The 15,909-nt window shown below is 31.9% G+C and overlaps 1 protein-coding gene across 1 annotated transcript; it reads left to right on the top strand.

The window, feature by feature from the left end:
- The first annotated feature begins 508 nt into the window (after nt 1-508).
- Nucleotides 509-3,959, top strand: LOC7465116 (probable protein phosphatase 2C 23). The gene is made up of 4 exons (XM_002298322.4): nt 509-2,381; nt 2,506-2,619; nt 3,197-3,461; nt 3,561-3,959. Exons 1-4 carry the CDS (start codon nt 684-686, stop codon nt 3,674-3,676), a joined length of 2,193 nt encoding a protein of 730 aa, XP_002298358.4. The 5' UTR covers nt 509-683; the 3' UTR covers nt 3,677-3,959.
- The last annotated feature ends 11,950 nt before the right edge of the window (nt 3,960-15,909 follow it).

The raw sequence follows: 15,909 nt of genomic DNA, 5'->3' as shown, positions 1-15,909 counted from the left end.
TTATTGGGTCAAGAGTCAATCTATAATGTTATCTATAATATTATCACGTCAATGAATTATTTTTGCTAAAACAATTTTTTTTTTGTTTTATAATTTTGACCTAGTTAAGATGAAACTGTATTTAAATAAATTATATATTATTTAAATTATCAAAATCCAAGTTATATTTTAAATAAAAAAAATTCCAGTCAACCGGTAAATCAAATTGAGAATACCAACCATGATAACTATTGTAGCACACATAAGATTTGACATTTGACGGAGAAGGAGAAACACATGACACACCCTTAGCTACTAAGGTTAGGCCCCGTTTTCTTCTTGGAACTTTGTTTATTTTTGTGGTTAAAATTGTATTTAGATATATTTTAAAAATATATTTAATATGAAAAATATTAAATCAATATTTTAATGTATTTTTAATAATTTTATTATGTTGACATTAAAATAAAAAGAAATATTAAAAAAAAGACTATATACTACAGTACGAAACAGACCTTAAGACAATAAGAAAAAACAAACCATTTCTAATTTCAAACACCCTTTTCTCTTAACTAAAAGTCAACGCCTCTGTCTCTCTCTCAGCTTCCCCTCTTCTTCTCTTCAGCTTCTCTCCCTTTCTCCATCTCTTTGCCAATGAAATACTCCAACTTACAGTGATTTAGTTTATACCAAAAAAAAAAAAAATGGGAAACGGTTTTGGTAAACTGACGGTCTGTTTCACGGGAGATGGAGAGGCTCGCCGGAGAAAGGTACTCTCGGAACTAATATCCGACCCATTAGATGAAGGTCTAGGCCACTCCTTTTGCTATGTGAGACCTGACCCGAACCGTTTATCCTCCTCCAAAGTCCACTCAGAGGAAACAACCACTTTCCGTACCATATCCGGTGCCTCCGTCAGCGCCAATACATCAACGCCACTCTCCACGGCCTTCATAGACCCTTATGTTTACAACACCATCGATCGAGCTGCTTCTTTTGAGAGCTCAACTTCTTTTGCTTCGATCCCTCTGCAACCAATCCCCAGAAGTCTATTTGGGTCCCTTAATTCTGGCCCCTTAACTGGAAACTCGGCTCTGATGCCCTGTTCAGGTCCGATGGAGAGGGGGTTCTTGTCGGGTCCGATTGAGAGAGGATTCATGTCAGGTCCGTTGGATCGTGGGTTGTTCTCGGGTCCTCTCGAAAAGGGCAGTTCTGATCAGTTTCAAAGAAGCTTTTCCCATGGTGGTTTTGCTTTTAGATCCAGATCGGGTAAAAGGTCGCTGATTCGGGTTTTACAAAGAGCAATATGTAAAACGATCACTCGTGGACACAACTCAATTGTGGCTCCTATAAAAGGAGGGGTTGGTGTTGTTAAAGAACCTGAGTGGATACTGAGTTCAGAGAAGCAGAATGAGTTGACAGTAAGTAGTGTTAATTTGAGTAGTGATGGTAGTTTAGAGGATGATGATTCTTTAGAGAGTCAAAATCTTCAATGGGCTCAAGGAAAAGCAGGGGAGGATAGGGTCCATGTTGTTGTATCAGAGGAGCATGGTTGGGTTTTTGTTGGGATTTATGATGGATTCAATGGTCCAGATGCGCCTGATTATCTTTTGTCCAATCTCTACTCTGCTGTGCATAAAGAGCTTAAAGGTTTGTTGTGGGACGATAAGTTTGAGCCTGATCAAATTTCTTCCCATGCATCTTCCCCTTTTCAATCCGAAACTAGTAATTCTGTTGAAAGTACTAATTCAAGATTAGAAAATGTGATACATAACAGTGAAACTAATGGAAACTGTAGAAATTATGAGTGTTATCAGTATTTGGATCAAGATAATCATCCGTGTCCGAGTGGTGATGCTGGTTTTGATATGAGTCTGAGAAGAAAAAGGAGTAGGAGTTCCAAAGGTAAATATAGAGGGGCTGCTAAAAAATGGGAGGAAAATCAGAGGAGATGGAAATGTGAATGGGACAGGGAAAGAATGGAACTTGATAAGAGATTAAAGGAGCAACTGAATCGATCTGGATCGGATGCTAGCCCAATAAACCATGCAGATGTGTTGAAAGCTTTGTCTCAGGCTTTGAAGAAAACAGAGGAGTCATATTTGGAGATTGCCGATAAGATGCTAGTGGAGAATCCGGAGCTGTCTTTGATGGGTTCTTGTGTTCTTGTGATGCTCATGAAGGGAGAAGATGTCTATGTGATGAATGTGGGTGATAGTAGAGCAGTATTAGCACAAAAGGCAGAGCCTGATTATTGGCTAGGGAAGATCAGGCAGGACTTAGAAAGGATTAACGAGGAAACATTGCATGATCTTGAAGCTTTTGATGCTGAACGATCAAATTCAATGCCTGTTTTGACTGCCTCACAGCTGAGTGTTGATCATAGCACCAGTGTGGAAGAGGTATAATTAGATTACAGTTTGTGGTCAAGAAATCTTGTTCTGATTAATTCAACATGTTTGCTTCTGTTCTGTTTTCTTTGCTTGGTGTGAACTGTATCTGAATGTTGTGCTGCATGCATTTCAGGAAGTGCAAAGAATAAAAAAGGAACATCCAGATGATGCTTGTGCTGTGGTGAATGACCGCGTGAAAGGTTCATTGAAGGTTACTCGGGCATTTGGTGCTGGTTTTCTCAAGCAGGTATGGTCACCAACTCACCATTTAAACATTCAAGCGCTTTCCTTTTCTTTTATCCTTTTTGGGTTAAGAAGCTCAATTCCTTCGCCATTTTTTGGTGCCTAAGAAGGCTACATCACTAACGGCTTGAGAAATATATCCATTGGGACATGGATAAGCTAAGCTTGGAATGGCACTGAAATTGTTCCTCTTAATTTCATCTTTGAATAGCAAGATATAATGATAGTGATAATAATAATGCATTTGAGAAAAAAAGTTAAACATCCGTGTAGTACTACCAATAATATAATCGTTAAGAAATCAATTTGGTGATACTTGAATAAGTTACACAAAGGATACAATGATGCGTCTGCCTCATGTTCTCATTTTGAGCAAATAGTAGGGGAGCTGGGAAGGGGAGCGTTCAGAGCATTTCGATTATTTAGAACTATAAAGTGTTAATTGATACTTCTATTATCCATTTGTGCTGACAAAGTATTGCCACCAGAGGAGGAAATAATATTTTTTGGAATTGTAGTTCTTGGGAGTTTTTGCTTTTGAAATGTAGTGCCATTTCTCACTCCTGATTTTCCTTCTGCAGCCTAGATGGAACAATGCACTTCTAGAGATGTTCAGAATTGACTACATTGGCAATTCCCCTTATGTAACTTGTTTACCATCTCTCTACCACCATAGACTTGGCCCAAAAGATAGGTTTCTGATATTATCATCTGATGGACTTTATCAATACTTAACAAATGACGAAGCTGTTTATGAAGTTGAGCTGTTCATCACCTTGCAACCTGAAGGAGATCCAGCTCAACATCTGGTCGAGGAAGTTCTGTTCCGCGCAGCTAAGAAAGCTGGTATATATTGTTTAAGTATTAAATAAAGTTGTGCTGTCTGCATCAAAAATATGTATGGAAACTGAATTTAGTAGTGACTTTGCTTATGGTGAATTGCAGGTATGGACTTCCACGAGTTGCTTGATATACCACAAGGGGATCGACGGCGTTACCATGATGATGTTTCCATCATTGTTATTTCTTTAGAGGGAAGGATATGGAGATCGTGTGTATAATAAAGTAGATAAAAGGTACAGATAGAAGATATAGAGACATCTGCGAAAAATTCAGGCATTTCCCTTTTGCCTTTCTTCTTCTTTTCTTTTTCCTGGTCACCTTTGTAACATACATAGCAATTAAGCTCTGGGGAGTGCATCTTGGGAACTTAGTTGTGTAATGTGCTTGGTGGTGAGGAGTGTAAAGGTGTAGAAGCTGGTTCTTCTTGATTATAAACTGTCATGAAAAAAATGTAATTTTCTAAAAATAAATGGCATTCCTTTTGGAAAGGGTTTTGTTCCATTCCATGTTCTTTTTCACTGGTATATGGGATTATTTTGGCTACCTGAGCATCTGCGCCTTTGATACCCTTCTTTTCGTAAAGCAATAAATATTTTGTTGCACAAAATATTTTAGCACGAGAATATGTGGTCAGTGGCCTCACAATTATATCTTTCGGGCATTTCAGTTTAACAAGGATACATTGGTTACCTAAAAGCTGAGAAGCAGTTTAGAAGGGTGCACAGCAGATTCTAATGGCAACATGCTTTTGATATTTTCCCTCTTTAACAAATAGATAGGTCAAGCCAACATGATGGGTTTTTTGGGCTATTTCTTATCTTAATCTATTGGTAATATTGAGCACATGGCTATGCACTCCCTTGTCGCCTAAAGATTGTTACAGACATGGATAAAAAATTTAGGACTTGGAACCTGTAATATGGGGAGTAGTTGGAGTTTCTTTGCTTCGTAAATTGCAGGGTAAAATCTTCAATTTTGTCATAAAAGTGTGTATAATTTAATACTTTCCAGATAGCAGTCAGTCAATTTCTTCCAGTCAATTCCACAGAATTTTCGGTCATTATCAAATGTTCTTTAATTTGCAATGGGTAGTTTCGTGATTGAATTCTAGTCAGAAATCATCCCGTGCTGACCAATTAGAAAGTCAAAGAAACCCATTGCTCTTTGCTTCTTCTTTCTCAACATCAACATCCTACCGGCATTAAAACCCAAGCCAGAAAAGGAAATTCTCTTTGACCATCCACATTTTGTATGTCTCTTGCTTATGCCACGCAGCAAAGCAAAACACTAGCCCTGGTGAGATGAGGTGAAAACCACACAGCCACAGGGAGACCTTGTTTAGCTGACCTGATCATAAATCTCTCCAGCTGCTAGCTACTTTCATACTGGAGAGTAAATGCACTGCGGCTAGGAGATGGTGAGGTTGGTATCAAACCTCACCAGTCATAAAAACCTGTCACTGTGTCATTCATTTCCAACCAACATTTTCAGTAATGACACAAAGCTGCTATTGTAGCCTTTCCCTTTCAATTCCTTCTAATTTGATAGGAAGAGATGCATGAACTTTGGGAAATCAGTTGAGAGTCTTTAATATTTCTGCATGTGACATCAGAATAGGAGTGTTTACTGATGCGTGGTTTATGCAACAAAATAAAATAACACCCTGCTACAATAAAAACTAGCAAGCCTCAGTCGCAAACCAGTTGGGATCTGCTATACCGATACCTTCGTGCCATTCTTGACAATTTTATTAACAAATATACTAAACCGTATGGGGGATTCACTGTTCTCCATACACAAAACACTGTGAATTACAACAATAATCCACAGTATTTTTCCTTTTTTTTTTTGCTAACTTTTCCTTCTTTTTTCTTTTTTTGCAAAATTATTTTTTTTTAACTTTCTTATTTTTTCATTTATTTTTTTTCAAAATTATTTTTGTTGATTTTACTTTTTAAATATTGACTTGGTTTAAATTTTTACTTTGTAATTTTTTTTTAAATACTGTGGATTGCTGCGATGTTTTTCCACTTAATTTTTCTATTTTATTTCTTTATTTTTCAAAATTATATTTTTTGATTTTTTTTTAATGTTGAGCTGATTGAGAATTTGGTTTTGTAATTTTTTTTTAAAACATTGTTGATTGCTACAGTGTTTCTCCACATGGTTTTTTTCCCTCCAAAATTATCTTTATTTTATTTTATTTTTTAATATTGAGCTGGTTAAAAATTACAGTTACAATATGTGAGGAAAACACTATAACTTTTTTGAAAATTACTGTCCATTGCTACAGTGTTTTTTCCCATATGGTTTTTTTGTATAATTTTTTTCAAATTATCCTTTTTAATTTTATTTTTTTAATATTAAGTTGTTTGTGAATTACAATTACAAGTCATTACAAATAAAACTATTATACATATAACTAAACCGTGTGGGGGATTCACTGTTCCCCCACACACAAAACATTGTGGATTACAACAGTAATCGACAGTGTTTTTCCTCTTTTTTTTTGGCTAACTTTTCCTTTTTTTTTGTTTTTTTCTTTTTTTTGCAAAATTATTTTTTTTCAACTTTCTTTTTTTTTTCTTTATTTTTTTTCCAAAATTATTTTTGTTGATTTTACCTTTTAAATATTGACCTGGTTAAATTTTTGCTTTGTAATTTTTTTTTAAATACTGTGGATTGCTGCGATGTTTTTCCACTTAGTTTTTCTATTTTATTTATTTATTTTTCAAAATTATATTTGTCGATTTTTTTTTAATATTGAGCTGATTGAGAATTTGGTTTTGTAATTTTTTTCTTTGAAACATTGTTGATTGCTACAGTGTTTCTCCGCATGGTTTTTTTCCCTCCAAAATTATCTTTATTTTATTTTATTTTTTAATATTGAGCTGGTTAAAAATTACAGTTACAATATGTGAGAAAAGCACTATAACTTTTTATAAAAATTACTGTCCATTGCTACAGTGTTTTTTCCCATATGGTTTTTTTATAATTTTTTTCAAATTATCCTTTTTAATTTTATTTTTTTAATATTAAGTTGTTTGTGAATTACAATTACAAGTCATTACAAATAAGGCTAAATCATGTGGGGAAGCACTGTAGCTTTCATCACAAAACACTGTGAATTGCTACAGTGTTTCCAACATGATTTTTTTTTTTTGTGTTTGTTTTGTTATTTTTTTTTATAAAATTATCTCTATCGATTTATTTTTTTAATATTGAGCTGATTAAGAATTTAATTTTATAATTTTTCTTCTTTAAAACAATGTGAATTGTTGCAGTGTTTTCCCATGTGATTTTTTTATGATTTTTTCCAAAATTATCTTTGTCGATTTTTTTTTTAATATTGAGTTAGTTAAGAATTATAATTACAATAAAACTAAATTATATGAGGAAAGTGTTGTAGTTTTTCTCACAAAACACTGTGGATTGTTACAATGTTTCTCTAAATGTTTTTTATTTTATTTTACTGGGAAAAGTGTTATAGTTTTCATCCCAAAACATTGTCAATTGCTACAATATTTTTTCTCATGGGTTTTTTTCCTTCCAAAATTATCTTTGTTGGTTTTTTTTTAATATTAAGTTGGTAGAGAATTTAGCTTTGTAATTTTTTTCTTTTTATTAACTGAAAAGCTAAATCATATGGCGAAAGCACTATATCTTTCATCACAAAACACTGTAAATTGCTATAAATCATTTTATTCAGTCTCTAAGTTTTGGATCGCCAACACAACTTTTTTTTCGTCATGAAATATTTGATCCATCATACCTTTAATTGCTATTACTTATCTAGCGCTGGTTCACAATTATAACACTATCAAGTGCATTTGTTTTATAAGCTTGCGGCAGCGCGCAGGCATAGATAAAAGAAATGGGAATGATTTTGAGAAGAAGAAAGAAAGAAATTGGGTCTTGGTCCAGCAATCAGCAGAACGGGACTGTCTCACTATTGGGCGAATTGATCCACTTATTCTTCTGCATGCAGCTGGGCCTGCAGGCCACTTTACCTCTTTCATATCCAGGAAGCAAACACCTCAAACTCATTTGTGAATTCTTCAGCCTTTCACCACTCTGTTTGTTAAGCAATATATCGCAGGATTTTCCTTATTATAGTATGCTTTGATTATGGCACTGCATGTATATATGGTGAGATTTGAATATCATATTACAATTTTCTAATTGAAAATGTCAAATTATCTTCAAAATAATATTTTTAAGATTAATCAGATTAATAAATGAATTGCTTCCTACATTATCATTTAAATTTAAATCTAAAAAGAGGCTGGTATATTTTTTTTTAATTTCTTTTTATAAAAGTATGAATATGAATGAAAGTTGAACCTAGTCTTAGTATACATAAATTAATATAAAAATACTTTTATCTAAGAATCCCAAATTAATCTTTAACCATTGAAAGTTTAAAGGAGAAAGTTTCAATGCCTTCACTTGTTTCAACATGCGCGTTCCGGTTAAAATATAAACCTAGACTAGATTGTACCATACAAATATATATGCTTTTTGTGTGAGAATGGGGTGGCCTGGTCCCTGTTTTTCTTCTCTGCTGTTGGCCGGTGACTGGGGGAGATAAATGTGGGCTCTGGACTTTATTTGCTTCCTCCCGATGAAGAGGAGTTGTAGCTTGTAGGGGGGAGGAATCTAATGCTCGCCGGTTATGGTGATTTAAAAAAAAAAAAAAACAGTGAATTAGGTGGCGGCACCGTGGAAGAAAATAGTTTTCTGTTTTCTTTATCTTCTTTTTCTTAGTTTTTTTCTAGGTGTTTTTTTGTAATATATTTACTCGGTACTTTTTGTAATGTCTTCGAGATTTATATTTAAAATGCAAGAGTCCTATTACGTATAAAAAATAAAATTTCAATCAAACTCATTTTTTTTTATTAATTTTTTTAATTTGATAAAGAATCAAATTTGAAAACGGATAACTATCATTATCTTGATGATAAGGAGAGAATAACAAAAGTACATTGTAGTCTCTAGTTTCCCCACAAGTTAACAAATCACACTTTTCATCAAAATAAATCTCTGATCTTTTAATTTTAAATTTTAATCTCTATAAGATTAAATTAAAAGCCTACATGCCAAAATTAGGTTATAACAATCATGATGAAATATAAATTGAAGAATGGCTTTCAGATTAGGAATTTTAGCCTTGTTCGATCAGATTTTACTATGCCACCGGCTGTCGAAGTGCCATTGTCAAAGATTGACATAGCTTTACCATTCAAAGATGTTTACTAGTATTTTTTGAACACTAGACATATTATCTCAACTCTATCAGATTCTATACAACCACCATTCCTTAAGTGGTACAATACAAATGAGAATTGTGAATATCATGATGAGATCCTCAACCACTCAATTGAGGATTACAAGAGGACAAGTTGAGTTTATAAAAGGTAATGATACCTATCACATTGTCACCAAACCATCCTTAGTATAACAAGTGATTGAAAAATACTGACAAGACATATATGTCGACGAGGAAGTTGACCTAAAAAGGATGTTGCATTGTCAATCCTTTGTTATAGAACTTTGTTATTTTTGTCTTTAAGTATGTTTTTAATGTGTGCTTGGATCACATCACACCTTTTCAATGAAATATGCTTTTTGTTTATCTTTTTATTATTTTGAAATTATGAGATATTTTTGTGAAAGTAATAACTTGATATATTATTGTTATCAATGATTGGATAAATATAATGACAAAAATGGTTGAACCTCAAGGTGTGTCATGCAAAATGTTAAGGGGCAACCCCCCACCTTTTTGAAATTAATAAGATTGACCCTTATAACTAATTTCATAGCTCTGCTTAAAACATTGTGACCCAATTACTTTTTGTAAAAAACCTCTTTGCCAAAATAATCTTGAAAAATTGAGTTTGCCTTTTTTTTTCAAAAATAATTATATATTTGCTTAAAACAACATTTAGACACCCTTTTTATAAGGTGGAAAACAAATCAAGCAAGCAATTCCCATTCTCAGAGGTGACCAAGCAAAATTGAACCCAAGACATGAAAAAAAATGAAAAATAAGTAAAAACTCACATCTCATATCTATTTAGTCATATTTTAGTTATATGCATAATTGCATGTAGTTGGATTCACTAGTTATTTATTCATAGAAACATAGTCTTATGTAAAAGTCTCAAACTATTATACTGGACAAAAACAAAATTTATTAGTGCTAACCACTTGTGCTTGAAATGATGAAATGTCATCTTTATTATCCATTCGCATTCTAAAAATATATCCCTCGTGGTTTCTATTTAAGCATGAATAAGTTCTTTTTTCATAAAAACCTTTACTAGGATCATACCCCATATTTATAAAAATCAAAGGTCGATCTTGACTAGGATCACACTCCATACTGAGAGCAAATTGAAATTACAAAAATCAAAGGTCAATCTTGATTAGGATCACACCTCGTACTGGGGGGGCAAACAAGAATTTAAAGACAAAAGGCAAGAAAGCTTGAAAAACTCAAAATGCTGGGAGGCATGCCTAAATAAAAAAAAACAAAAATGATCAAGTCAAGGTCAAAATAAAATAAGAATGCCCCACCAAAGCAATAAAAAAAAGGAAAATAAAAGAAATACGATGAAAGGAAAGAAGATTGAAAGACACAATGAGTCAAGTAAATGGTAGTGATCCTAAATCTTTAAAACCTTGAAACACTCTTTGGGCCTACAAATCCCTTCTTTCATAGCCAAAAGTCATAACATGCATTACGTGTTTTTAAAAGTCATTTATGATCAAACAAGCAAACAATTTGGAGTAGTAAATAGTACTCTCAAAATACAAAGGATTTTTTTCACAAGAATCATGATATCGCGAATAAACAACTAGTTATTATTCATGCTAATAAAATGAGTACTAAAAAAAAAGAGAAATCTCTCTCAAACAAAACCTGGAGTTTTCACTTGAGTCTCTTGCATTTAAACCAGAAAGGTAGAAGATCATCTCATCATGTACCTTCACAAAACTAAATCATTATTTTCCTATATAAAGATTAAACCCCCTGAAAATTATAAGAAATTGAAAACAAAATTGTTTTAAGCTTACATCGAGTAAATTTCTATTTTTAAAACGCAAGACATCGATTTGATCCATGAATAGCCAAACTTTTAACTAACACTTCTTTCTCGGCTTTTACCTTGTCAATCATCAACAAAATACTAGTAAAATCACATCTTATTAATGAAAGACATGTCTTAGGGCCTCGACCAAAGAAATACTTTCAAATTTACATCTTAGTGATTTCAAACCAACCATAAGACATATAAAGGCAATAATTAAAATTTGTGAAATGGTCCTAAAACAAGAAAAAATATTTTCTTAAAAAATATTCATTGACTAATTTTGCAAAGTTTTTGACAAAAAAAATTATGCATGTATTCACGGTCTCAAGAAACACAAACAATTATGGGTTAGTTAGAAGAAGACCATTGCAATAACAATAGTCAAATGATGACTTAGTGAAATCCATCAAAGCCATGAAAGGCAATTGACAATGACAATTGCCTCTTAGTGATAGTAAAAAGAATGAGCATATCTAGATAAGTTGAGGGCAATATTGCTTTAAAATATTTTATGATAGTGGAGACTTGGTGAACTCCATCAATAGTTGAGAGTAACACCACACTTGGGGGGCACCTTCATGGCTAAGAGTTGGTGTACCATTTGAAAGATGACTATGATACATGATAAAGATGTCATCAGATGAGTGCATTTTGATTGATGCTGAAATGACACACAAAATCAGATCAACTAAGAGGAATTTGAAATGGTCATCGATAATAAATGATTTGATAAACTCTCTAAAAAAGTAAGGGTAATAGAGCACTTCGTCTCCATCAAAATAAATAGTAAGTGAGCAATAGTGCAAGAATATCATAACTAGAGGGCACCGTCCAACTAAAGGGCAACATTATGGCTAAGAGAGTTTATCACTTTCTAAGGAATGATCAACTCAGCAGAGCTTTATATCTACTGTATAAAGTTTAGCCTACATGATAAAGAAGAAATTAAACATATTAATCACATGGGAAAAATCTGAAGGGGCTGAAGAGTTAAATGACCAAGAAAACTTTTATCATAAATTATAAACCTCATCCTTTAAGCAGTAGAAAAATGATTAAGAAACGGGAGGTATATTTCAATCCCAAATCACTACATAATGTTATTGTAGAAATTTTCCAGGAAAAATCCTCAATAAATTTCAAAAAAGCTCAAATGAATCAAAGTCATCAAAGAAGTTATCCTATCAAAGAAAATTTAACCTTGTCATTAGGAATCTCCAGTTCAACCCTGCAATCCAATTTAACTTTGTTATTAGGAATCTCTAAATTTAACCTTGTCATCAAGAATATCTAATTTTAACTCTGTTATCAAGAATTCTCAACTTCAACCCTGCCATCAAAAAGTTCAACCCTACCATTAGGAAAGGAAAATTCAATCCTACAATCAGGAAGTTCAACACTATCATTAGGAAGGACATGTATCAACCCTGCAATCAGGAAGTGCCAAAGAAAATCAACCTTGAAATCAAGAAGTCCAACTCTATCATTAGGAAAGCAAAATTTAATCCTGCAATCAGGAAATCCAACCTTGTCATTAGGAATGAAATGATTCAACCCTTCAATCAAGAAGCGTAAAAAAAATAAAATCAACCCTGCAATCAGGAGGTCCAACCTTGTCATTATGAAGGACATGTGTTAACCCCTTAATCAAGAACATAAAAAAAAAATAATCAAATCGACAATCAGGAAGGGAATAAAAATCAACCCTATAATCAAGAACCGCCAAAGAAAATTAACCCTACAATTCCCTATTACAAAAAAGGACATATGTTAACACTACAATAAAAAACAACTAAATAAAATCAACCATGTTATTGGGAAGTCCAACCCTACCATTAAAAAAGAAAAATTCAAACCTAAAATCAGGAAGTCCAACCCTGCCATCAAGAAAGACAAGTGTCAATCCTACCATTAGGAAGTGCTAAGAAAATAAATCATCACGAGCAGGTCACCCGATTACAAATTATTTATGGAAAAATCCTATATATTTTTTCACAACGGGCAAGTCGCCTGGATACCAATACCATTTTTGAAAACAAAGAGGAAACTCTTGGTTTTCAAAATAATTGGGTTTTGAAAAATCTACAAGGATAATAATCACCTCTTGATTTGTTAATATCAAAACCCAGGGGAGTTTTCTCCCAACACAAGAAGACTTTTAACATATTTTTTTTATATAAATTTATGTTCTAAAGTCCCTTATAATAATTTATACAATAAGTATTGTATAAGAGGGGTAATTGTCATAACCCAGTTTTTTACTCTCTTTTCAAAACTTTTCAAAAAGAAATACAAAAAATACCAAAATTATTAAAAAATATATTTTCAACGTGATTTGGCCAATTTTTGGTCATTTTGTAATTTTCAACCATTTCTCTTATTGTTCTCGTATTGATAGATTTTTTAAAAAAAAAACAAGAAAGAAAAATAAAAAGAGAAGAAAGAGAAGACAAAAATCAATCAAACAAAAATGATTTTTTTTAGTGATTAAAATGTAATTAATAATAATACGGACCAGTTTTAGAAAAAGTTTTGAATTGCACAATGTTTTTTAAAAGAGAGGGATTTAAAAAAAAATTAAAAGCAAGAAGATTGTAGAAGTTTTTAGAGAAATCAAGAAAATATTAAATGATTGTGGAAGATTTTAGAGATTAAATGTGAAAAGATATTTTTGAGTAGTATAAATAAGTGGTTATACGCACATAAAAAATTAATGAGAACATTAAAAAAAAAACCTTCGCACAAGAAACACTCTTCTTTGTCCTTCCTCACACACACCAACATCCTATACACACTAGAAACACTATTCATCGTCCTTCCCCACACATATCAACAACTTATACACAACAAGATACTCTCCAAAAAAAATAATCTCAAAACCTCATGACCTTACTCTTCTAAAGAAGAGGTACACACTAGAAGGTCCATTTTAAGATCTGAATGATGTTTAAAGTATTTTTTAATTACTATCATCTGTAAAAATATGATTGGAATGTGTATGAGTAAAATAGTGGAAAAAAAATGTGTGGGTGTCTTAGCTTTTTTTTTTTTAGCTTATTCATGTGTTAAAAAAGATTTTAAAAAAATTAATTAGCCAAATGTTTTAATTGTATATGGCCAAGTTTTTCAAAAAAAAAAAAAATCCATGTTTGCTTTTTTTAAGAAAAATACAAAAGAGAAAATATATTGTATAATTTAGCATAAGAAAACTAGTTTTTATATTTTGTATACATCATGAACATAACAAATTTATTAAAATCATGAGAACTTGTCTAAATTTTAAAAATATCAAAAAAACAATTTATTCATTTTAAATATCAATGATGAAGAACTTATACATAATATGTATTCCCTGTATTAAAAGAAAAAAATACAAAAAAATATGTTTTGGCTCTAGAATGACTAGACTAAACCTATAAAGTTATGGTCCACTCTATTAGGGTAAATTTTAGGGGTGATCATTTTCGGTTCGGTTCGGTTTTTATAAAAAAAAGTAACCAAACCAAATTTTTTTTAAAAAAAAACCAAAACCGGTTCAAACCGGCCGGTTTCGGTTCGGTTAAGTTTTTTTAGGACAAAAACCTGTTCATACCAGTTTGGCTCGGTTTTTTTTCTGGTTTTTTCGGTTTGGGTTCGATTCGGTTCGGTTTTTTCAGTTTTAGGCTTATAAAACCGAAACCGAACTGAACCGGTCGGTTTTTTCAAAATTTTAATCGGTTTTTTTTCACGGTTCTGTTTTTTCAGTTATTTTTTCTTGTTTTCTCGGTTTTCTGATTTTTTTGCTCACCCCTAGTAAATCTGCTTTAAATAATAGACAGACCCACGATTTAAAATAAAAGTGCCTTGGTATTATTCAAACAAATAAGCAATACAATTTACTTTAGGTATGATATATTAGGAATAATATTATTCTTTTTATATATGATTAGTTTTTTTATCTAAATACTGAAGATCAGTTAAAGTTTCCAATAATAAAGATACTACGTGGCAACTTCAAATTTTTTAACTGATAAAAAAATAAAAGTTATTTGTCTTTTACATTCACCCTATAAATTTTGATGCAGGAGAATGATTATCGTGATGTTGTATATAGGTTATAAATAAAATAAAATAAAATAAAATAAAATAAAATAAAATGACAAGCATGGATAAAGAGATAATAAATTGCAAGGAAGTCATACAAAGAGACAGGAATGAGAAAGATCGTGTTCCAATAAAATAAAAGGGCACTTTCGGTGTTTTAAACACGCAGACTTTTAGGAAAAAATTCACGGCAATACTGGTCAAGACACTAACTCATCACTTAATGTAATAAAAATAGAAGACAAAGAAATGCAAAGGATTTACTATTTTTCCAACTAACTTCGTTTTGTGCAACCGCTTGTTTAAGATTACTAATTATGTTTCCGAGTAAAATAATAGTTGACAATTGATGAAATTATTAGTATTAAAACACCAAGAGTTTTTTTAATCCTGTATTAATGTACCAAATTAACACGAGGGTTGGTAGATTATTTGTATTAGAACTGCAATCAAATAACAAAATAAATATTAGATGCTAGTTAGGTCATGAGTTTACTTTTTAGAGATTACCAGTTCAAGTGTTATAAATCTCAGGGTCACTAGAACCTTACATGATCATTAACTTCAGGACCCGTGGAATTAGTCAAAGTGCGCGCAAGTTGGTCCGGACACCCACATTAATAAAAAAAAAATATTAGATGCCAATTAAATATTTTCGTAGTTTTATAATGTGAAAAATCATGCTATAAGGCATTCGTGCGATATGCTTGTGAGATGTCCTGAGGGTTGACAAGCTCTTTGTATTTAGAGCTGTAATTTTTTTTAAAAAAATAAACGTTAGATATCCATTAAATATTTTTATAGTTTTAGAACATGAAAAAGAATGCTTTAAGGGATTTGTGTGGCGTGCTTATTGAGAGAATGCTCGGTATTAATCAGTGTAATTTTCTATTAAATGTCATTTATTTTAGAAAATTAATTTAGATGTTGATTGATGTACTAATTAAAAAACTTAGATGCAGTTTGCAATTACATTCCAGACAACATTTCATGAATATTTAAAAAAAATTATAATTTTTGAATTGTTTTAATATATTAATATCAAAAATTATGTTTTTAATATATTTTCAAACTAAAAACACTTTATAAAACTACCTATATCACATAATCAAACATCCCCTTAATAATATATTAAGAAACTACTGGCGCAGGCCAGTTTTTCTTTTTAAAACTGGAATAATCAATCAATTAGTTTTATTAATAAAGGGACTGATAATTAACTCAAAACATAACCTCTAACCTCCTCCAAACTGTCAAAATCACCCCCC

Source organism: Populus trichocarpa, chromosome 1 (assembly GCF_000002775.5).
Source record: "Populus trichocarpa isolate Nisqually-1 chromosome 1, P.trichocarpa_v4.1, whole genome shotgun sequence".
Lineage (NCBI taxonomy): Eukaryota > Viridiplantae > Streptophyta > Magnoliopsida > Malpighiales > Salicaceae > Populus > Populus trichocarpa.
This window is presented reverse-complemented; position numbering and strand designations above follow the sequence as displayed.